The following is a 21,920-nucleotide window of genomic DNA, read 5'->3' on the forward strand; positions in this document are numbered from 1 at the left end:
ACTTTGAATACACGATGTAAGGGACACAGGATATAATATTAAGAAATTCATGGAAAACTCAATCATGAAAATAAATCCAAATACAAACCTTGTATCAATCATATAATACTTAATTGTCCTCAACATTAAGCTACTTTACAGGAAAGTCTCTCAAGTACTGTAGGAACCTTGTATAGCTGATGTTCATGGTGTTATTATTTATTAAAATAAAAATGGCAACACCTATAACTTACTGAGCACTCATGTGCTAAGCACTTTCCTTTTATGCTTTACCAACATGAAATTTTTTAATCCCCATAGCAACTCTGTTTATTGAAAAGGAAGCCAATGCTCACAAGTTATCTAACAGCTAATAAGAAGCAGGTCAAGTCAGTCAGGGCTGTCTGACTTCAAAGTCTGTGATTATTTTTGTTTTTCTGTTTATATATTTTTTTTTTTTGAAACAGACAAAAGCACAGAGTTATATAAAAAACTTCATGTATCCATTACCAAGTAGCAACAATTATCAATACATAATAATTTTGTTGTATTTAAATCCCCAACTACATCTTCATACCAAACCCCGTATTGTTTTATCTGTAAATATCTCAGTTATATCTCTAAAAGATGCAAGAACCTCCTTTCTTTTTTAAACATAACCACAATACCATCATCACACTCAAAAAATAACAATAATTCTTTAATATCATTAAATATTCACATCTCCGGATTGTTTTATAATTTTCTAAACATTTTTTCCCATTTGAATCGAGATCTATTAAGGTCCATATAGTGCAACTGGTTATATCTCTCTAAAGTCTCCTTTAATTCCATTTCCATCTCCATCTATTTCTTTTCCTTGCAAATTATTTGTTGAAGAAACCAGGTCAATTATCCTGTAGTATTCACCACAAGATTCTACAGTACCCTTTAACATGTTCCTCTGAATTTCCTTTAAATTGGTAAGCAGATCTAGAGCCTTTATGACATTTTTTCATTCTTTGACAGGATTCCAGTAATCTTTGACAGCTTTCTCACTTTATGGTTTGACAAAATATTCTAGGCTCATCTGGAACACTGTCAACCCCAGATCTGGGGACAGCCATTTCTTCAAGGATTTCTGGCTCCTTTGGGTGCTGGGGGTACTCATTACCATCGGCTGGTCATTGTTTCTAGACCTTTTCAGTGAACAGAATTAGGAAAAGTTTTGGAGTTTTTTTGTTGCTTATTTGTTTTTCAGATAAAATAAAATACAATCTGAATTTATATTGCTACTTTCAATTCAAATGTAGGACTACAGTGTTTTTACTGAATCTCATCTATCTTATATCTCTCTCTTCAACCACACTAAAAATCTCAGTTGTCAATGACACCAGTATAATTCCTCATTTGATTTATCCTACAATGCTCATAAACCAGTGTCAGAATACCAACATAGCCAACAATATCATGGCTGAAAAGAACTTTTTTAAATTGCTTTTTGTCCTCAGGATATAGCTCATTAGGAATACACAAATAACTGTGTTTTAAAGCACTCTCTATAAAGACATGCTAGTTCGTTTCATTTTTAATTTTTAAGGATTACTTTTATTTCATTTCATTTTATTTTATAATTACACGCAGCATTTACATGGTTCCAAGATAAGACATAGTCAAAGTTGTGTACTTTCTTCCATCCTTGTTGTAACCACGAAGATTTAAATTATATAAATTTTTGGTTTTTTCTATTATAAGCAAATACTTACATGTGTTTATTACCCCTACTTTCTTACACCAACAGTGGCTGACTATACATTTTTTTGTTCCACTTTGCTTTTTTTACTTAATATATCCTGATGATCTCCCCATGGTATATATAAAGATATTCCTCATTCCTTTGTAAAGTTGCACATACGCTATTATGTGGATGTACTACATTTTAAGTAACCAGTCCCCTACTGATGGATATCCGGGTTATTTCCAGGCTTTTGCTATCACAAAGAATCTACAATTACCAATCTTGCACATACGTCTTTTTATAGTTTGACTAGTGTACCTTTGGCAGAGATTTCTAGAAGGAGGATTACTGGTTTAGAGTAAATGCATACATAATTTTGGCAGATACTACCAACTTTCCTTTCTTGGATATTATACCATTTAGCATCTCCATCTGTACCTAAATCTCAGATCCTTTTGGAAGTTATCCTGGTTTATTATGCAATTTAAAAAATAGATCTAAAGTGAAACTCTCACTATTTGCAGATGACATGATTTTATATATAGAAAACCCTAAAGAATCCGTTGGAAAACTATTAGAAATAATCAACAACTACAGCAAAGTTGCAGGGTACAGAATCAATCTACAAAAATCAGTTGCATTTCTGTATGCTAATAATGAACTAACAGAAAGAGAGCTCAAAATGATAATACCATTTACAATTGCATCAAAAAGAATAAAATACCTAGGAATAAATCTTACCAAGGAGGTGAATGACCTATACAATGAGAACTCCAAGACATTATTGAAAGAAATGGATGATGACATAAAGAAATGGAAAGATATCCCATGCACGTGGATTGGAAGAATAAACATAGTTAAAATGTCTATATTACCTAAAGCAATCTACAGATTGAATGCAATCCCAATCACAATCCCAATGACATTCTTCACAGAAATAGAAAAAAGAATACTAAAATTTATGTGGGGCAACAAAAGACCCCGAATAGCTAAAGCAATCCTAAGAAAAAAGAACAAAGCAGCAGACATCACAATCCCTGACTTGAAAACATATTACAAAGCAACAGTAATCAAAACAGCATGGTACTGGTACAAAAACAGACACACAGATCAATGGAACAGAATTGAAAGCCCAGAAATAAAACCACACATATAAGGACAGTTAATTTTCGACAAAGGTGCTAAGTCCATACAATGGAGAAAGGAAAGTCTCTTCAATAAATGGTGTTGGGAAAACTGGACAGCCACATGCAAAAGAATGAAAGTGGACCATCTGCTATCGCCATTCACAAAAATTAACTCAAAATGGATCAAAGACCTGAAGTTGAGACCTGAAACTATAAAACTCATAGAAGAAAATATAGGCAACACACTATTTGACATTGGTCATAAAGGAATCTTTTCGGATGACATGCCTACCCAGACTAGGGAAACTAAAGAAAAAACAAACAAGTAGAACTTTATCAGATTAAAGAGCTTCTATAAGACAAACGAAACCAGAATCAAGATGAAGAGACAACCCACCAGCTGGGAGAGAATATTTGCAAAACATACATCTGACAAGGGGTTGGTCTCCACAATATATAAAGAACTCACACAACTGAACAACAAAAAAACAAACAACCCAATCAAAAAATGGGCAGAGGAAATGAAAAGACACTTCTCCAAAGAAGATATACAGATGGCCAATAGGCACATGAAAAGATGTTCAGCATCACTAATCATCAGGGAAATGCAAATCAAAACAACACTAAGATATCACCTCATGCCCATTAGAATGGCTATAAACACTAAGACAAAAACCACAAGTGTTGGAGAGGATGTGGAGAAACAGGAACCCTCATACACAGCTGGTGGGAATGCAAATTGGTGCAGCCTCTATGGAAAACGGTATGGAGATTCCTCAAAGAATTAAAAATAGAGATGCCCTATGACCCAGCCATCCCACTACTGGGAATCTATCCAACGAACCTGAAATCAACAATCCAAAGAGGTTTATGCACCCCTATGTTCATTGCAGCATTATTCACCATAGCCAAGAAGTGGAAGCAACCTAAGTGTCCCTCGACTGATGATTGGATTAAGAAAATGTGGTATATATATATATACAATGGAATACTACTCAGCCATATAAAAAGACAAAATCATCCCATTTGCAACAACATGGATGGGCCTGGAGCGTATTATGTTAAGTGAAGTAAGCCAGAAGGAGAAAGACAAACACTGTATGATCTCACTCATATGTGGAATATAAACCAACACACGGACAGAGAAAACTGTATTGTGGTTACCAGGGGTAATGGGGGTGAGGGGTGGGCACAAGGGGTGAAAGGAGTCATATATATGGTGATGGACAAACAAAAATGTACAACCCAAAATTTCACAATGTTAAAAACTATTAAAACATCAATAAAAAAAATAGATCTAATTTTATCTTTTCTACATGGCTATCCAGTTAACCCAATATCCTTTATCAAAAAGTCCTTTATTTTCCCCACTGCTCTGAGATACTGTGTTGGCATATAATAACTTCCTATTTACAAGTGAGTCTATTTCTCAATCGTCTATTCTGTTCCATTGGTCTGTCTCTTCATGTGTCAGTATCAAATTGTTTTAGTTACACAGACTTCATAGTATTTTTTAATGTGTAGTAGGGCTAGCCTCCCTTATTGTTGTTCTGTTTCAGAGTTTTCCTAGCTCTCTTTGAAATAATCACAATGCTGAAGAGTCATCGTATAGACATATTCCTAAAAGCAAAAGAAACTATTAAAACATATTTAAAAGTTTGACTTTTGATTATGACAGAATCCCCTTCACTATGTTTTTAGTTAAAATTGAAAAATTATCAAAGAAATGAATAAAGACGTCTACCTATTAAAAATGGCTAAAATTCTCAAATTCCTACTTAGCTTTGAATAGAAATAACATTTAACTGCAAATTTCTGACTGAATCATGGAAATTAGGGAAGTATACCTGTCGTACTTAGGTTAGCTGTCACATTTATCTTGATTGAGGAAATAAGACATTACAAATCTGGATGATAATCAATTTCTTAATTTCTTTACGTCACTAAACAACTCTAAATATATCTGAGGTTCACGGAAACACATACCTGGCAATCGTCTCCAGCACCACCGGACTGATTCAACAAGTGTGCTGCATCACTCTGGTTCCCACCTGCATGTCCAAGACGATGTTTAACAGGAACTTTGTTAAGAACATATGCACCTGATGTCTGTGGTTTGCTCATCATCTGCATATACAAAATAAACACATACGTGGTAAAAGTTTTAAAAATGCCCAGGAATGATACAAATTTAGGATGGTGATTACCTGGGGAGGAAGATAAGGAAATGAGAAGGGAAGGTGCTTCAATTATCTGTAAGGTTTTATTTTTTAAGTGAAGTGGTAGATATACAAATGATTATGTTATTATCCATACTTCTTTGGATGTCTGAAATAAGTCAGACCAAAATACACGTATATATGTACACAAAGACGGTCCCCAACTTATGACGGTTCAACTTAGAATTTTTGAGCTTTACGATAGTGTGAAAGTGATACTCATTCAGTAGAAACTGTACTTCAAATTTTGAATTTTGATCTTTTCCTGGGCCAGCAATATGCAGTACAATACTCTCTTGTGACGCTGGGCAGCAGCAGTGACCCACAGCTCCCAGTCACCCACACAATCATGAGGGTAGACAATTGATACACTTATAACCACTCTGTTTTTTGCTTTCAGTACAGTATTCAACAGATTACATGAGACATTCAACAATTTACTGTAAAATAGGCTTTGTGTTAGATGACTTTGCCCAACTTTAGCCTAATGTAAGTGTTCTGAGCTCGTTTAAGGTAGGCTAGGCTAAGCTACGATGCTCAGTAGGTTAGTTGCATTAAATCCATTTTCGACTTACAGTATTTTCAATTTACAGTGGGTTTACTGGTGTGTAACCCCATCATAAGTCAAGTAAGATCTGTATACTCATACAAATAAAAATTTCTAATATTTTTTTATGTTCCCTTCAATATGTATTGCCTTGAAAGACTTAAAGATTTTAATTGACAGTAGCTTAATGTGACTAACAGTGTGATACGTCCACCCCAAAAACATAATGCAATCTTGGGCTGCATTAACTGAAATGGATCACAGAGGTGATGGTATTACTCTTTCATACACCAATCAGCCAACATCTAGGGGAAGCATTCACCTTTGGGCCCTAATATTAAGTGGGACATAGACAAAAGAAATGCAGGCTTAGGTCCAAATAAGCAGGACGATGAATGAAGTTAACACTATGTATTGTAAGGAATATATATATATATTTTTAATCTGAATGTATTTAATCCATACAAGAGAACAGCTTGGAGGAAGTTATCATCATCATCAATATCTGAATGGCTCTAATGCATGGTGGTTTGTTCTTTCCTTCCTTCATCTATTCATTCAAGTATATTTTGAGCAGTATATACTGTGCCAGACCTTGTTTTTTAGGCACTAGGGATAGAATGAATATGACAGACAAAATCCCATTCTCTTGGGGCTTTCATTGCAGTTTTAAAAGGAACAGGAATTTTCTACATGGGAAAAAGTAGGACAAAAGGGTGGGTACAAGGATGACTAATTCTAACACAAAACAAAGAAGTTCTAGATTCAGAGTTGTTCAGTGGTTAAGTGGTTGTACACTTTAGTATTGAGAAGAATCACTAAGGGTATTTCTTAAACATGTAGATCTATGGGCCCTATATCCCAGAGACTGACTCTATAGGTTTAGGAAGATAAGGCCCAGGAATTTGCACCCAATTAAGTGATTCTAATGTAGAACAGCCCTTCTCAAACTTTAGGGTACATAAGAATCATCTGGAGAGCTTATTAAAACACAGATTCCTGGGCCCTACCCAAGGCGATTCTGATTCAGTAAGTTTGGGTGAGGCCCAAGAAACTGCATGTCTAAAAAGCTCCCAGGAGGATCAGATACTGCTGGTCTGCAGATCAAACTGAGTGGTTCTGATGCAGAAGACCTAAAGACCACAAATTGAGAAACTGACCTAGGGGTGGGACCAAAGGACCTCTAATACCCGGTGAACCAACAGATTACCTTCTGGATACCTCCATGTACCGCTGACGGAGGAGACTGGGCCACCAGCACCTGCTGCTGATGAAGGTGCTGTGGCAGGTGATGGTGCTGCTGGGACAGGTGACTAAGTGTTTGCTGTTGTTGCAGGAGCAGCTGTGTTGGGGACTGTAGTGCTGGTTGCTCATTGTTTTCCCTATGCCACAGGACTCGAATGAATCGGTTGTTTAGAACTGCTTCAGTGCTGGAAATGGCTTTCCTGGCCTCCTCATTGGTAAGGTATTGGATGAGGGCTGCTTCTGGATCTCCCTTAAAAGCAACCTGTAAGAAAAAATAAAAGTAACAACAACAAAAAAACCCCACAGAAATTAACAAATAGTTAAATGCAAATAAATTGATAAAGAATTCAGAAGAAGAAAACAGCGTGCTGAAATCCATTGTGAATCCTGTGTAAATAAAGTTCTCCATCCTGTAAAATGTGATATGCATATTTCAAAATTATATATGGAGGAATTTTATATTATTTAATAAATAATCCTAGTAATGTTACCTAACCACTTGGGGAAAAGTTGTTATATCCCTCCCCTGATATCTTACATTCAAATAAACTCCAAAGAGAGAAAATACTTTAGAATAACAAACAAAAAACTCCATAGAAATCCAGAAGAAAAAAGGTGAATACCTGTATAATCTGAGGGTTTGGAAAGCCTTTTTATGCATACCTATAAAGGTAGGATCCATAAAGACAAACAGTAGTAGACCTGACCACATAAAATTCTAAAACCTGTCAGTCCAAACATACCATAAACAATATAAAAGACAAAAGGAAACAGTAATTTTAATATATATGACAAGGAAAGGCTTAGAAAAGTACTATTATAAATGCCTTCATGAAAAATGTGCACGCATACGTAAATCCAAAAGAACTGCAGGGCCGGCCCCGTGGCTTAGCGGTTAAGTGCGCACACTCCGATGCTGGCGGCCCGGGTTCGGATCCCGGGCGCGCACCGACGCACCGCTTCTCTGGCCATGCTGAGGCCGCGTCCCACATACAGCAACTAGAAGGATGTGCAACTATGACATACAACTATCTACTGGGGCTTTGGGGGAAAAATAAATAAATAAAATTATAAAAAAAAAAAAAAAAAGAACTGCAAATGGTCTCTATAAATTAGAGTCTACCTAGTAATTAAAAAAAGCAAATTAAAACAAGTATAATTTTTCACTTATCAAACTCATTAAAAACTTTTTTAATGAGTCTGGATTAGTGTTGATGAGGTTTCATACACTGCATTTGGGAGTATCAATTGGCATAATCCTAGTGGAGAACAATTTGGCAGTTTGAATAAAAAATTCTGAAATTCCCTTTAATTCAGCAATGCATCATAAAAAAATATTCAAAGGTTTATCCACAAGGAGGCTCACCACAGCATTGTTTTTATACCAAATAATAGAAACAACATAAATGCCCAACAGCACTGAACAGTTAAATAAATTATCATCTATTGCTATGGAATGAATTATGGCCACCAAATTCATATGTTGAAGCCCTTACCCCCAACGTGACTGTATTTGGAAATAAGGCTTTTAGGAGGTAATTAGGTTGAATGAGGTCATAAGGGTGAGACCCTGCTCAGACTGGATTGGTGGCCTTATAGGAAGAGGTACAGATCTCTCTCTCCTTCTCCCTCTCTCTCTTTCCACCATGTGAGGACACAGCAAGAAGGTGGCCATCTGCAAGCCAGAAAGAGAGTCTTCACCAGGAACCAAATTGGCCAGCAAGTGATCTCGGACTTCCCAAAAAATAAACTTTGTTGTTTAAGCCACCCTGTCTACGGTATTTTTTATGGCAACCTGAGCAGACTAATACACCCATCTACACTAAGCCATCTAATTTTTCTAGGGGCCAGCCCATGGCTTAGCGGTTAAGTGCACATGCTCCACTGCTGGTGGCCCGGGTTCGGATCCCAGGCGCGCACCGACGTGCCACTTCTCCGGCCATGCTGAGGCCACGTTCCAAGTGCAGCAACTGGAAGGATGTGCAATTATGACATGCAGCTATCTACTGGGGCTTTGGGGAGAAAAAGGGAAAAAAGGGAGGAGGATGGGCAGCGGATATTAGCTCGGAGCCGGTCTTCCTCAGCAAAGGGAGGAGGATTAGCGTGGATGTTAGCTCAGAGCTGATGTTCCTCACATAAAAATAAAAAAAAATAATAATTTTTCTAAATGCCATAAAGAATAATGACCTAGGAAAAATTTAAGAGAAAAAAGATAGAGACATTTGGCATGATCACATCTTTTGTATTTTTTAAATGTGTGAAGTATTTTTAAAAAGACAATATGTGTGTGTATATATTCTTCCACCTAAATAAATACAGTATGTCTTTTCATCAAAAGATCAATAATTATTATTGCTAAGTGGTGAGATTTGGGTGATTTGTTTTTTCACTTTTGTTTAACGTATTTCCGATTACCTGTAAAATTAATTAAGCACATACTACTTCTGCACTCAAGGAAAAAAACTACTTAAAAATCAAAAAGAATATTTTGGTTCAATTCTTTGAAATATCAAGTCCCCCAATACCACCTTCTTAAACTTAGTTATATAAAAATTATATTTTGGCTTGATGGCAACATTAACTATCAGGGGTAACTGACTGAAATTCCAACTTAGGTCTTCAAGTACCCTCAATTACAGCATAACACCCAAGTACAAATTCATAAATTCAAATATCTAACAAGTAGACAGCAAGATACAAAAGCTACAATTTATTTGATGTTAGCTAACATGTTACACAGCCTAAAATTTCAAGATTAGAACCATCCTTAGCCAATTACTATTTCACTACAACATAAAAGTCAGTCAGTAGACAAAATCAGAATCTTATAAACTACCAAAAGTCTCACCTACCTAGTTGGAATACTAATGCAGGTAAAAAGTCTTTTGTCCAGAGACAGAACTATGAACAAAAATACAGTAACTAGCCCAGTGTGTTTCAGAAAGAGGTTGCAGAAAAGAACCAAATGAATTCAAAAGAACAAATTCAGCCTAATAATTCCATCATCAAGTTGGGTACACAGATATATAGTGGAGTTTACAACACTTATCAGAGATGATCAGACTAATCACTGGCTTGTTTGAGCAAGTTGAGCTGATAGGAATATTTTCAAAGACGTATAAAATACATGGATTCTGTCACCAACGGAGCCACCTTTACCTGGATGTTAACAATAGTTCCAAATTTGCTGAAGTGTTCATTGAGCTTGGTGATGTTGTTCAATTCCTGAGGGATTTTCTTGACTTCTAATTTGGTGTTTGTATACTGATTCTTTCTCAAGAATCCTGGTTTACTCTGATTGTTATTCCCTTGCCTGAAAGGAATATTAACAGATCTTGGTTAATTCTCCCACCTTATGCCTAGCCAAGAGATACGTCAGCAAAGAATGTAAGTTTATATTTATAGAGTGTCTTTGGTAAGCACTTAACATTCTTGAGAAATTATTAAGTAATTTTCACACCATCCTTATTACATAGGAATAGAACAGGTAGAGAGAAAGAAAGAAGACTGAATGGCAAAAGATCACAAAAAGAAGAGGACTGAGATAAAAAATCATATGCTAAAAAGATCCACCACAATTATCAAGGAGTCTAACATTAAAGTAAGGATAGAACATTTTTTTACGGTGTGTTTCTCAACTTCTGCAAAAGTACAGAACTTTTTTCTTCTTTTCTTTTCATTTCCAGTGTCTCAATAATTTTTAACATTGGGTTAAGCCTAGAAATAAGTAGGTACAAATTACTAATATCTATGATGAACAGTCTGTTAGCTTTTCAATTTTTAAGACATTCTAAGGATGCCTCTGGGAATCCTAACTTTGAGACACACAGTTTGAAATCATTGATTAATGACAACGCTGAATTTTATAAATTTACTAATGCAAACAAAAATAACAAAAACACCAATAAGATGCCACTAATTAGCAAATTATCTTACTTTCCCAGCCAAGGTTTCTTTGTGAGTGGCCCTTCCAAACCACTCATAGCTCTTTTTCGGCTATCTGGTTCAAGAACTACTCTGGTTATGTTGCTATTAATTGAAACAGGAACTGGTGGTTCAGTCTGGATGACAATGTTAGCAGCTGTTGGAAACAAAAATTAACATTACTGACGATGCATTATATTTGGGGAATTTCAAATGAGTAAAATACTTAGTCTAAAAGCTAAAAAGCACTGTGAATAGCTCCCAACTACTACCATTTCCTTTTCAGAAATGTCTAACAACAAGAAAAAATTATCAACTGCCTCCTTTTTCTCCTTTTTTTAAAATACAATATCCAAGTTTAAAAAGTCATGGGCAGACCCAATATAATAACTGATTCAGGCAATGATCATCAATGGATGCAAAAAAAACAAAAAACAGTGAAAGGTTGTTGGAGAACAAGATATTTATCTGGTGCCAAAGTACCGCTCCACAAATTATTTACTTTACAATGAAGAGATCTAACAATTATCACCTTAGGCAAGCGACCAAACTTAGCACCATAAATAGAGTAAAATTATTTGTCTCCTGATGTGATTTAACAAGAAGTTCACCTGGATAGGAAAATTATTGTGGAATTATGATTTTACGTGTGGCAATGATATTATGCTTATATAGGATTATATCTTATTCTTAGATGTAAACTAAAAGATCTAAAGTGTCACAGTCTCTACAATTTACTTTCAAATGGTTCAAGAAAACCACGTGAGGGGAGAAGGAAGGAAGGGAGAGAAAGAAAACCGTGCACATGCACAAGAAAGCATTTACGCCCAACGGTGACAAAATGTTAACAAGTGGTGAATCTAAATGAAGGTATTTAGGCGTTTATTTACTTCTTTCGATTTTCTGTAGGTTTAAAATTTTTCAAACTTAAAAGTTGGGAGGAAAATCAAAAGCCAGTATTATAAATTGGCACATTTCATTCACACCAGTTAAAACATTATACTGTAAGAAACTGACCTTACAATGGGTTATCTGTGGGTGGGAAGAGGTGTGTTGAACAAAAAAGTAAGTAAGACAAAACTACGCCTGTTATACTCTGAGTATTCTCCCTAACTTTAGCAACTCCACCAAAAGTAAAACCAGCACCAAAGAAGAACATATGTAGGGCTGGACGCTGGGGTAGGGATTGGGGTCAGGAGTGGTATGTTCCGTTTCATCTGTGTGACTGTCAGGGAAATTATGCTGCAGATTCATTCTCTTAACATATATTTCTTGAAAAGCTGCTACAGCTCAACAATTGTATTACACCTTGGGTATAAATTAGTAAATAAAATAAATACAGTAGTCTTCCCTTATCTGCAAGGGATATACTCCAAGACCCCCAGTGGATGCCAGAAACCACAGATAAGTACCAAACTCTATATATACACTATGTTCCTCCCTATACACACATACCTAAGATAAAATTTAATTTATAAATTAGGCACAGTAAGAGATTAACAATAATAATAAAACAGAACACTTATTAGAATATACTGTAATAAAAGTTACCATTGATCTTAGCAACCTCAGCATTTTTTTTTCTTTCTTTATTAAGTCGAGAACTTTTACCCTTTTACTTAAAGGAAGCACTTGAGGGCTTGTCTTTGGCATATCCGAATTGCCAGCATCATTACTCTTGTACTTTGGGGCCATTATTAAGTGAAATAAGGGTGACTTGAACAAAAGCACAGCGATACCACAACAGCTGGACAGTCGATTCAATAATCGAGACAGCTACTAAGTGACTAATGGGTGAGAAGTGTATACACAGCGTGGATAGCTGGGCAAGAAGATGATTCAAGTACTGGGCAGGATGGCACGAGATTTCACCACGCTACTCAGAACAGGATGCAATTTAAAATTTATGAGTTATTTATTTCCGGAATTTTGCAGTTAATATTTTCAGTCCACGGATGATCATGAGTAACTGAAACCATGGAAAGCGAAACCGTGGATAAAGAGGGACTACTGTATGATCCCTGCCTTTGTAGGGCTTGTGTTTTCAAAAGGCTAATGAGGGAAAAGCAACTGTGATGGCACAAAGCATTCTAGAATTTGAGATGCCATTATGTCTTCCCTAAAATAGTTATCATTACCACTTGACATTGCCTAATGCTTTTCTTTACTGAAGAGCCTTATAAAAAAGGAAAGAAATATAGGTAGAGGTTGAGTGACTTGCCCAAGATGACAAAGTCTGTTGTACAAAAACCACATGACTTCCACACTGAGATAGAGTACCTATGGATAACTGTATGTGAATGTACAAACAGACGAGGCTAGTGACAAAGGGAAGGCTTGAAATTCTGAGAATATGATATTCCCACTAATTTAAGGTAATTTACTAACAATATATGCATTATAGCATGGAAGGTAAAAGCATATTCTTTGAAATTAGACAGACCCGGGTTTAAGTTCCAATTCTGCCATTAATAGCTGTGTGACCCCGGGCAAGTTCTTTAACCTCTCTAAGCCTCAGTGTCTTTCTCTATAAAAAGAGAATAAAAGCAGTATCTCTTTTAAGCAGTTGTTGGTAAGGTATACGGGAGGTAATAATACATACAAAAGCATTTGGTGTAGTCTTGATACAAAACTGTTAGTCTATAGTGGTAATAGGGTTATTAATGGCAGTAAAAAAAAAGTTAATAAAATCAGGTTAGAAAAGAAGATAAAAACAAGAAAATGCTCACCATATAATTAAATCAGAAAAATATTGTCAGGATGGCCATGGTCAGTCATTCAAATTGAAATTAAATATTGAAAATCTAACTACAATAATAAGTAAGAAATTGTAATCTCATCAAACTCTTTAACCAAATTTTTTTTGAGAGTAAGAGAAAGGAGGCTATCAACCCATATTAAAGGTGAATGTTTCCATTTAATCTTTAAGGTTTGTGACTACGCTTTGTAAAGGTCCTAACATATGGTTGTAATCATAACACTAAAAATGGCCAAATGATAATTTCATCGCAATGTTTTAGGTTCTCAATATTATTAGTGTGTAGCACAGCTCTTATGACATAAAGCAGGCCCTTAAATGATCAGTTCTTTGAGGGCAAGGGACCCTGTTACTTCATCTTTCTATACCTAATATCTAGCAAAGTGCCCAGCACATAGCTAAAACAGCCCAAAGTCCTATAAAAATAGTAATTAAATAACATTAGTATTATTTTTACTTAAAAATAAATGTATTCTAATTACAGCTTTAAAATAAAATTTGGAGATAAAGTTATTCAAAAACATTTATTTGAGATGATTATATAGTATCATTCAAAGAGACAGTGTCTAAGTAGTTTTGGACCTTAGTGAGGTAAGAAATATCACACCCAACTTTTGTATAACACTTAGCATCAGAAAAAGTCTGAGGCATTCTCACCTCTTGGATTCGCATCCATATCTCCAGATGTTAGGCCAATCAGGTTTGGGCGCTGTGTCTGTGTTCTTGAAAAGAACTGTCTGTACTGAGATCTACCAGAACTGGTAATACTAGGAGCTTCTGGATTATAACCATCTGGTTCATATGTATCTGAGGGAAAACAAAACAACAAAAATACATAACAAATAAGATGGTTAAAGAATTTCTCATTACTGTAAAATAAACAATTGTAAAAACTGAATTTTCTTCAATAAATATATCAACCCATATATATTTCTCTTTGAGTACAGTATATAGATATACCTATTCCAAGTGAAAGAAATAAAAATGCTCCTGTCACAAAACACAGATATAAAAATCCCTTCTTAATTACTGATATATTTCCAGATTCATTTATCTAGTCATTTTTATCCTATATATTAATCACCAATCCAAACTTCAATGTATATTTTTAAGAGAAATTTTCACATACACGAACACCACATATAAAAAAGGACTGGTTGAGTTTCCTATGTATCACGTCTCACCAATTTCTAGATACTCTTCTAATTAGAACAAAAAAACTAATCTATTAATTTGGTTAACTGCACTTTAAACTGGAGAGATAATAGCTGGTTTCATACATGAAATATTTCAAGTGTTTGATTTCAAACAGCTAAATAAGATAAATTTTATGTTTATAAATGGAATCATTATCTTACTACCATTTGTCTCATCAACACCACTTTTATCACATTCTCTGTTTTCTCTACAACTAAAAATTTAATTTTTAAAATTCTAATGCTAAATAACTATTTTGTTAGTGTTAAAAAATAAATTCTGAATGTCTTGCTCTCCACATGGTATATATCCTCTTCATCCTACATAAAATGAAAGAAGGGTTAATACTGAGTAAAGACACTGATTTTCCCAATTGTGATTTGGAAGTCCTTGCTTCTCTTTCTTTTTCTTAGAAAAATTCCTTATGTCGTTCATATTAAGTTTCAGCTACAAGATAAGGTACATTCAGAACTTTATTACTGGCCAGTTTTATGATTCAAAGTATAAGATTAGCAAATTATGATAAAAAGTTACCAGTTACCACTTGGTACTCTTGACAGAAAATCTACAGTTAAGGCTGCAGAAAGTTTTAAAGTTACATAATCAACTGACCATGTTCTATAATTCCTGGGGATACACAGAACCCCAAGAAACTTGAGTCCTTTAGTTAATTATGATGAACTGAGATCTAAAGGCAAACTGAGAAAGGTTAAAAACCTCATGAGACACCCACAAAAGCACTCCATAGGTCTTCAAAATGTACATGTCAATAGGAGGGAGGAGTTTTCAAGAAATCACTACATTATACACAGCCAGTCCATACAACAGAGGGGAAAAAAACATGTTCATTCATGATGAGCAAGAAACCACACGTTTTTGTTTTGTTTTAAAGAAAAATTAACCTAGTTTTCTTGTAATGTATAACTGATTAGAAAACATTCAAGTCAATATTCTCTTCCTATCTATCCAATTAGAAACCAGTTGAAGAAACTAGCATGACTTTTGTTACCGAGGCACTGAAAGTAAATACAGAGGACACCAGAGATGACAGACACACAGGAGGCCTAATCATCTAGCAGCCACTAGGGACAAACCAAAGAAGCAGAGGAACAGAAAATAAAACTACCCAAGAGCTTTAATGGGAACTTGTGACAGCAGATCAGGATACCAGGTCACCTCTTCGGCTAGCCAGCTTATGGTACAAAAGATCAGAGACGTGGACCGCCATCTGGAGCAAAGCTTACCTGGGACCAGAGGGGTGGGGCTGGAGACTGAGGTATGGTACCCAATGGAGGATCCCATGAGGTTTCGAGGTGGCACCAAACGAGCTGCCAACAGAGGAGGCGGTGTCCCCAACTGAAGTCGCTCAGATGCAGCAGCACCATGTTCACGAGAGTACATGGGCTGTCCTATAGAGGAAAGAATAGGAGGGCAACTGGGATTGAGAGTCACAAGCTTCTCTTAGGTAATGATGTATTTCCTGAGACTTGAGCCAAGAACAGAGAAAGTACACCAATGGGAACAGTAGTCAAGAAAGATGTTACTGAGATTCTTTCTAACTCAAGAAATAGACATGCAACTGGTTAGGATGCATTGAGGTATAAAGAAAGAGTAAGAATTAGGTAGTATGATTGCATACTCTCCATCTTTTATAATCTTAAATGGAATAACTATGTGCTAATTTTACCCAAAACTGAACAATCAATCATATTAAGTTATTAGACAAAGGAGCACTGAGCTATATTATTCATGTAGACTTTCATATCCAACGAGACATATAGTTATGAAGGCTGTCATATCCATTAAAAAACACAGTCTTCCCAAAATTCACATAAGTTCAGGTTTCCACAAAATATACTCCCATATCTGGGAGCAGAAAAAAGAACAATAATAAAGGAACTAAAAAAAAAATAAACACACAAGCATGCCCTCAGAGAGAATAAGAAATGTTCAAAAGAAAAAATTAAACAAGACAGTGAAAATTTGTTATCCCACGAGCAAGTAGACAAATATAGAAAAAGAAAAAAAGGACAAACCCCATGATAGACCCACTGTACCTACGAAATTACCTCAGATATTAAGAACAACTATTTGAAAGAAAAATTTAGAGTTTACATATGGATGCGAGAACGTCAAAACACAATGAAGCCAAATTTTGTAGAACAGAAGTAAAAAAGACAAGGTATCAAGGAGCAAAACCTCCCTTTGGTTGGTCATTTAATAGCATCTTTTTCACTGACTACCCCATGTGAGACCTATTTATAAGATTTACTCAAGGTTTTATATCAAAAGTCAAAAAGTTAGACATTCATTACGTGACACAAGACAAAGACAGTGAGTTTAGAATTTTTTTTTATACCTGATGAAAAGTCCTTAAAATTCCAAAAGATTTTTAATACATATTAATAGGACAAGCCACAAAGCAACCACTTGATTTCATAGTAAAGGTAGAGGTGAAATAGATGTGCTAGATTTTACTACCCTTCTCTTCTACATATGGAGCAAAGGAGGAGGTGACAAATCACATTGTACAGCAAACCACTTAACTGTGCGCTTAGCACTAATCCTTTCAAAACTTAGATTAAAAAAGGATCATTCAATCATTACATTGCAAAAACAATTTAACATGTCCTCTCAAGGACCTAAAAATAGTTCTAAGAACGACCTAGGGCAGAGAATCCCTTGCAGAATGAAGTAGTGTGCTAAAGAGAAAAATGGGAAGTACAATCTCAGTCCATATGACTAGTTTAAATTTATGACACAGCACTCAATGTACCAAGTGTATTTAATTAATATCTGTCTCAAAGTAAATTGGAAACTAAAATGCTAGCTTGCACAATGTCTTTTTTTTAAAGTACTGCCTCTTTATTTATTTATTTATTTATTTATTTTTGTGAGGAAGATCAGCCCTGAGCTAACATCCGATGCCAATCCCCCTCTTTTTTCTGAGGAAGATTGGCCCTGAGCCAACATCCATGCCCATCCTCCTCCACTTTATATGGGACACCGCCACAGCATGGCTCGACAAGCAGTGCGTTGGTGCACACCCAGGATCTGAACTGACGAACCCCGGGCCACCGCAGCGGAGCTCGAGCATTTAACTGCTTGCGCCACTGGGCCGGCCCCTGCCTTTTTAAAACAAATGACAAAAAACATGCATCAAACACTTCAGAAAGATGGCTGTTTATTCAAATGCAGCCTGATTTTCTTCAACACCACCTACTAAAGTCTCTAAATACTATTTTAAAAAGAAATGCTTCCTTAGATAAAAGGCTGATTCTAGCTCTGGGCATAAAATTTATAAAATGAACCTGGAACATCTTGGTATACCTTGTCCTTCCAGAAGCAAGATGGCTATAGAACACTAGCATGTCAAAAACAAAACAAAACAAAATAACCTGCGGGAACCAACATGCAGAGCCTCCCATTGGCCAAAGATGAGACAATTTGAACATCAAAAAGGGCTATAATGAGTGAAACACATCAAACACGTTAAAAATCCAGGAGTTCGTAATGATACTTAAAAAAAAAAATACAGTGGTCCCCTTTGGAAGATACTAGGAAACCAACTCATTTATTCCTAAAACTGATAAATAAAGGAAATAAATTTATCCTGTCTTTACTGTAAAAATTGCATTTCAGGATAACCCAATGGTTACACTGTCAAGTTTTACTTCATAGAATGCCTGCCAATAAATGTAGAAGAAATTATAGAATTAGAATATTACACTTTTATAACCCCTAATGAAACAATAGATCTAGGAAGTGATCACAAATGGCTGCTGAAATCATGAGCAATTTTTAAATGGATGGATCAAGATGAAAACACCTATACACAATGATCAATATTTATAACACAGAAAGGAGACAACTTGATATTACGTACATCATGATGTACTGCAGGAAGTACATAACCCCATTAATAAAATAGTCATGTGAAAAAAAGAGAAAAAAATGTGAATCAGTTAAGTCTCTAGATCTAACCTCCAATTTACAGGAAATACAGGGGATAAAGGAATGTATAAAACGACACCAGGGGATGCAACGTGCCAAGTCCAGAATGTGAAAAAATTCTTCAGCACAAAAGACCTGTTTCTTCAACAAATAAATGTCAAGTGAAAAAAAAGGTAAGAGATCATTATAGATTTAAAGACTTACAAAACATATCAACTAAATGTAATACGTTAGATCCAGCTTCAAATGAACCAGCTGTAAATGGACATCTATGATACAACTGGGAAACAGGAACACTGATTGGATAGTTGACAATAGTAAACTACTACAAATATTTTAGGAGTGTGATAAAGTACTGTGATTGTGTGTATGTGTTTAATCCTTATCTTTTAGAGACATAAATGAAGTTTTTACAGATGAAATGTTATGTTTGGGACTTGTTCTAAAATAATCAAGTCAAGGGTGAGTTACAGATGAAGCAAGATTAACCATATAGTGATAAATGTTGAAGCTGGTAAATGAGTACATGAAGATTACTGCAGTATTTGTTTTCCTTCTGTGTACATTTGAAATTTTCCACAATAAAAGGTTTTTAAAAATCAAATAGGTTACAATAATGGTGAAGATGAGCCAGTCACAATTCATATTCATTCAATTTAGTTTTGATCAGCGTAGGAAGTGACTGGATAATTCCAAACTGCAAACATCCCAAGTTCATGTTCATATCTTAAGCTGTTCATATATCTTATATGCCTGATAACAACATTTTCACAATATTCTTAATGTTAACTCTAGTCAGTTGAAGATAGTCTTTACTCAAATTAAAATTTTAGCTACTCTTTGTAATTTTCCTGATTTTGACTTTAAGAGTACTTGTAGGACAAAAAATCCTAAGTTTTAAACTAAAAGCTCAATTAGAAAAAATAAAAAGCTACACCTGCCAATTATTGACCATATTTATCATGTGTCTTCTCTATTAGAATCCAAGGTCCCTGGCACATCTTCTGAAGTTCCAGGGCCTAAATGGTGCCTGGCGCATAGCAGGAACTCAATAAAGACACTTAAAGAGGGATGAAAGTTTATTCATTAAAAGTATCCCAATGACAATTAATTATTTTTCCGGATGAATATCTATATGTTGGGCAATATGACAACTAATGCAACACAAATCCAAGTAAAATACAAGAGAAGAAAAAGTCTAGACAACATACAATGACTCTACTGGAGATTGATTCACTTTTCTAGACATCAAAATCCATGATTCTGCACAAAGAAATGTTACGCATTGCACAGAATCAAATGAGGAGTCTCAAGTTTAGGTATATAGCATTTTAATAATTTTACATAGTTGATCATCGCAAATGTATTTTCAAAAAGATAAAGATAATTTACGTAAATTCATCTGAAGATTGGCAACTGCCTTCAACCTAAGAATGAGTTTCTAGAATCCAAGATGTTATATTCTACTATTACTTTTATACACACTCAGTACAATGAGCTTAGCAGTTATAAAATATTTGTCTTCTTCAAAAAAGCAGAACAGACAGACCAAATTTAACACAGAAAAGCGAGTATACTTAAAAATGGTCCTGTGAAAACCAAAAAAAGACATACAGTGAGTAACTTACTTCAAATTTAGATAAAATGTTTAAGTATTTCAGATGAAACAGTTGATATTAATAGGTGTATGATACTGCTGTCTTTCCATACAATTCCATCTCATTGTTTAAGTCCCTTTCAGAGTGTCTGTGACATTTTAACTTAAAAAAAAATTTTCTAAGAGTTTTTCTAAACTATAACCATTTGACATTAGCTTTTAAATAGCACTACCAAGAACCACATATATGTTACTCAGTTTTACAGTGAGGTAATTCTTTTCTCTTTTTAACATTCAGTTGTCTTCTTCCAAAACAAGTGATCATTACAGACTAGATGAAGGGTCTATTTTTGGCAGAATTAGTTCCTTTGTCACCTGTGTTTCTGAGGCACTGTGCTCATTTAGTTATAACAGCAAAATATACTGTAATTGTTTTTTGTGGGGTTATTTTTTACATACTTCTTTCCCACTATTAGATTTTTTAGGTTCTTAGGAGAAAAATCATTTCTTATTCAACTGTATATTCCAGGATCTAACTAGCACTGACCAAACTCTTATTCTTACCTCCAAAATCTCAGATCTCATTTTTCTTTGTTTACTTTGGATTCCTACTGACGTAACTAAATACCATTTGATATACTGTTTTTCACTTATAAACATTTTCTGTGCTGTGAATTTTAATGACAATTTAATGACAATAAAACATCCATAATTTAAACTTTCCCAACTTAAACTTTGAGGATAGTTCAAGTTCTCTATTACGTTACAAGCATACATACAGCTTTTTACTTCATTTGAACTGAAAAAGTAAGTTCTATTTTTTTGAAGTTACCAATTATAGTATTTAGAAAAGTAAACCTGAACAATTTGAAGGATTCAATTTATCTGTTTCAAAGGCAATTTTTTTAAAGGACAAAAACTATATTTAAATCAACTAAATACAATGATAGGAAAAATTTATGACTGACAAACTCACACACCAAAAAAAATTTGTTAATGCTTAGATTGTTATCAGGCACTATCTGCTCGGTTTTCAAATTTCTCTATAAATTTTAGAATCAAATTTTGATTTTTAAGAAAGGAAGAAAGTAGTTCGCATAGTACAGAGAGTTCTAAACTGCCTGATGTTAATATTCTGTAACTTTCAAAATATTCAGCTGCCTACTAACTAAATCTCTTTATAAACACTAACACAGCATATAAGACTATTCTCTAAAGCAGTAATTCACAAATGCCAATAAGAAGTTATCACCTTTTATTGGTCTGAGACAAAAACGGGAAAAAAATGTAATTAATATTTCATAAAAACAAATATAAAAGAATTATCCTTTATCCTGGTACCGTCTTTTGGTGTACAAACGTATTTGTAAAATTGAAATATTAGATGTTTTCATATACAGTCCTTAACGTGGCAAAATAAGAACTTGCTAACTGAATTGGTCCCCAAAATTTTCTCAGAAATGTTACCAGCCCCTGAAAAACAGAAGTTGGGAACTTCTGTTCTAAAAGGCCTTTACTGATATACCACGAAATATCCTTGCTTTTAAAAATAATAGAAAAATGGTCTTCAAGTAACATGAGGTCAGATATCTTGTTCATCTTGGCTCCCTAGTGTATAGCACAATGCCTGGCACATAGTAGGCACTCAATAAATAT

At 34.9% G+C, this 21,920-nt stretch overlaps 1 protein-coding gene across 5 annotated transcripts in view; it reads right to left on the reverse strand.

The window, feature by feature from the left end:
* Positions 1 to 21,920, reverse strand: part of RBM27 (RNA binding motif protein 27) — a 70,539-nt gene that overhangs the window by 18,554 nt on the left and 30,065 nt on the right. For 3 of the 5 annotated variants that reach the window (XM_004420029.3, XM_087429605.1, XM_014794803.2), the window contains 6 exons: positions 15,958 to 16,122; positions 14,174 to 14,323; positions 10,771 to 10,915; positions 9,994 to 10,147; positions 6,800 to 7,096; positions 4,810 to 4,950 (listed from right to left, as the gene is read on the reverse strand). In XM_004420029.3, coding sequence (XP_004420086.1) covers positions 4,810 to 4,950; positions 6,800 to 7,096; positions 9,994 to 10,147; positions 10,771 to 10,915; positions 14,174 to 14,323; positions 15,958 to 16,122 — 1,052 coding nt within the window. The remainder of the gene's footprint in view (positions 1 to 4,809; positions 4,951 to 6,799; positions 7,097 to 9,993; positions 10,148 to 10,770; positions 10,916 to 14,173; positions 14,324 to 15,957; positions 16,123 to 21,920) is intronic. The other 2 variants (XM_014794823.2, XM_014794815.2) reach the window with 1 other exon arrangement.

This window comes from Ceratotherium simum, chromosome 4 (assembly GCF_057802395.1).
Source record: "Ceratotherium simum simum isolate JZ-2026a chromosome 4, ASM5780239v1, whole genome shotgun sequence".
In the NCBI taxonomy this organism is placed as follows: domain Eukaryota; kingdom Metazoa; phylum Chordata; class Mammalia; order Perissodactyla; family Rhinocerotidae; genus Ceratotherium; species Ceratotherium simum.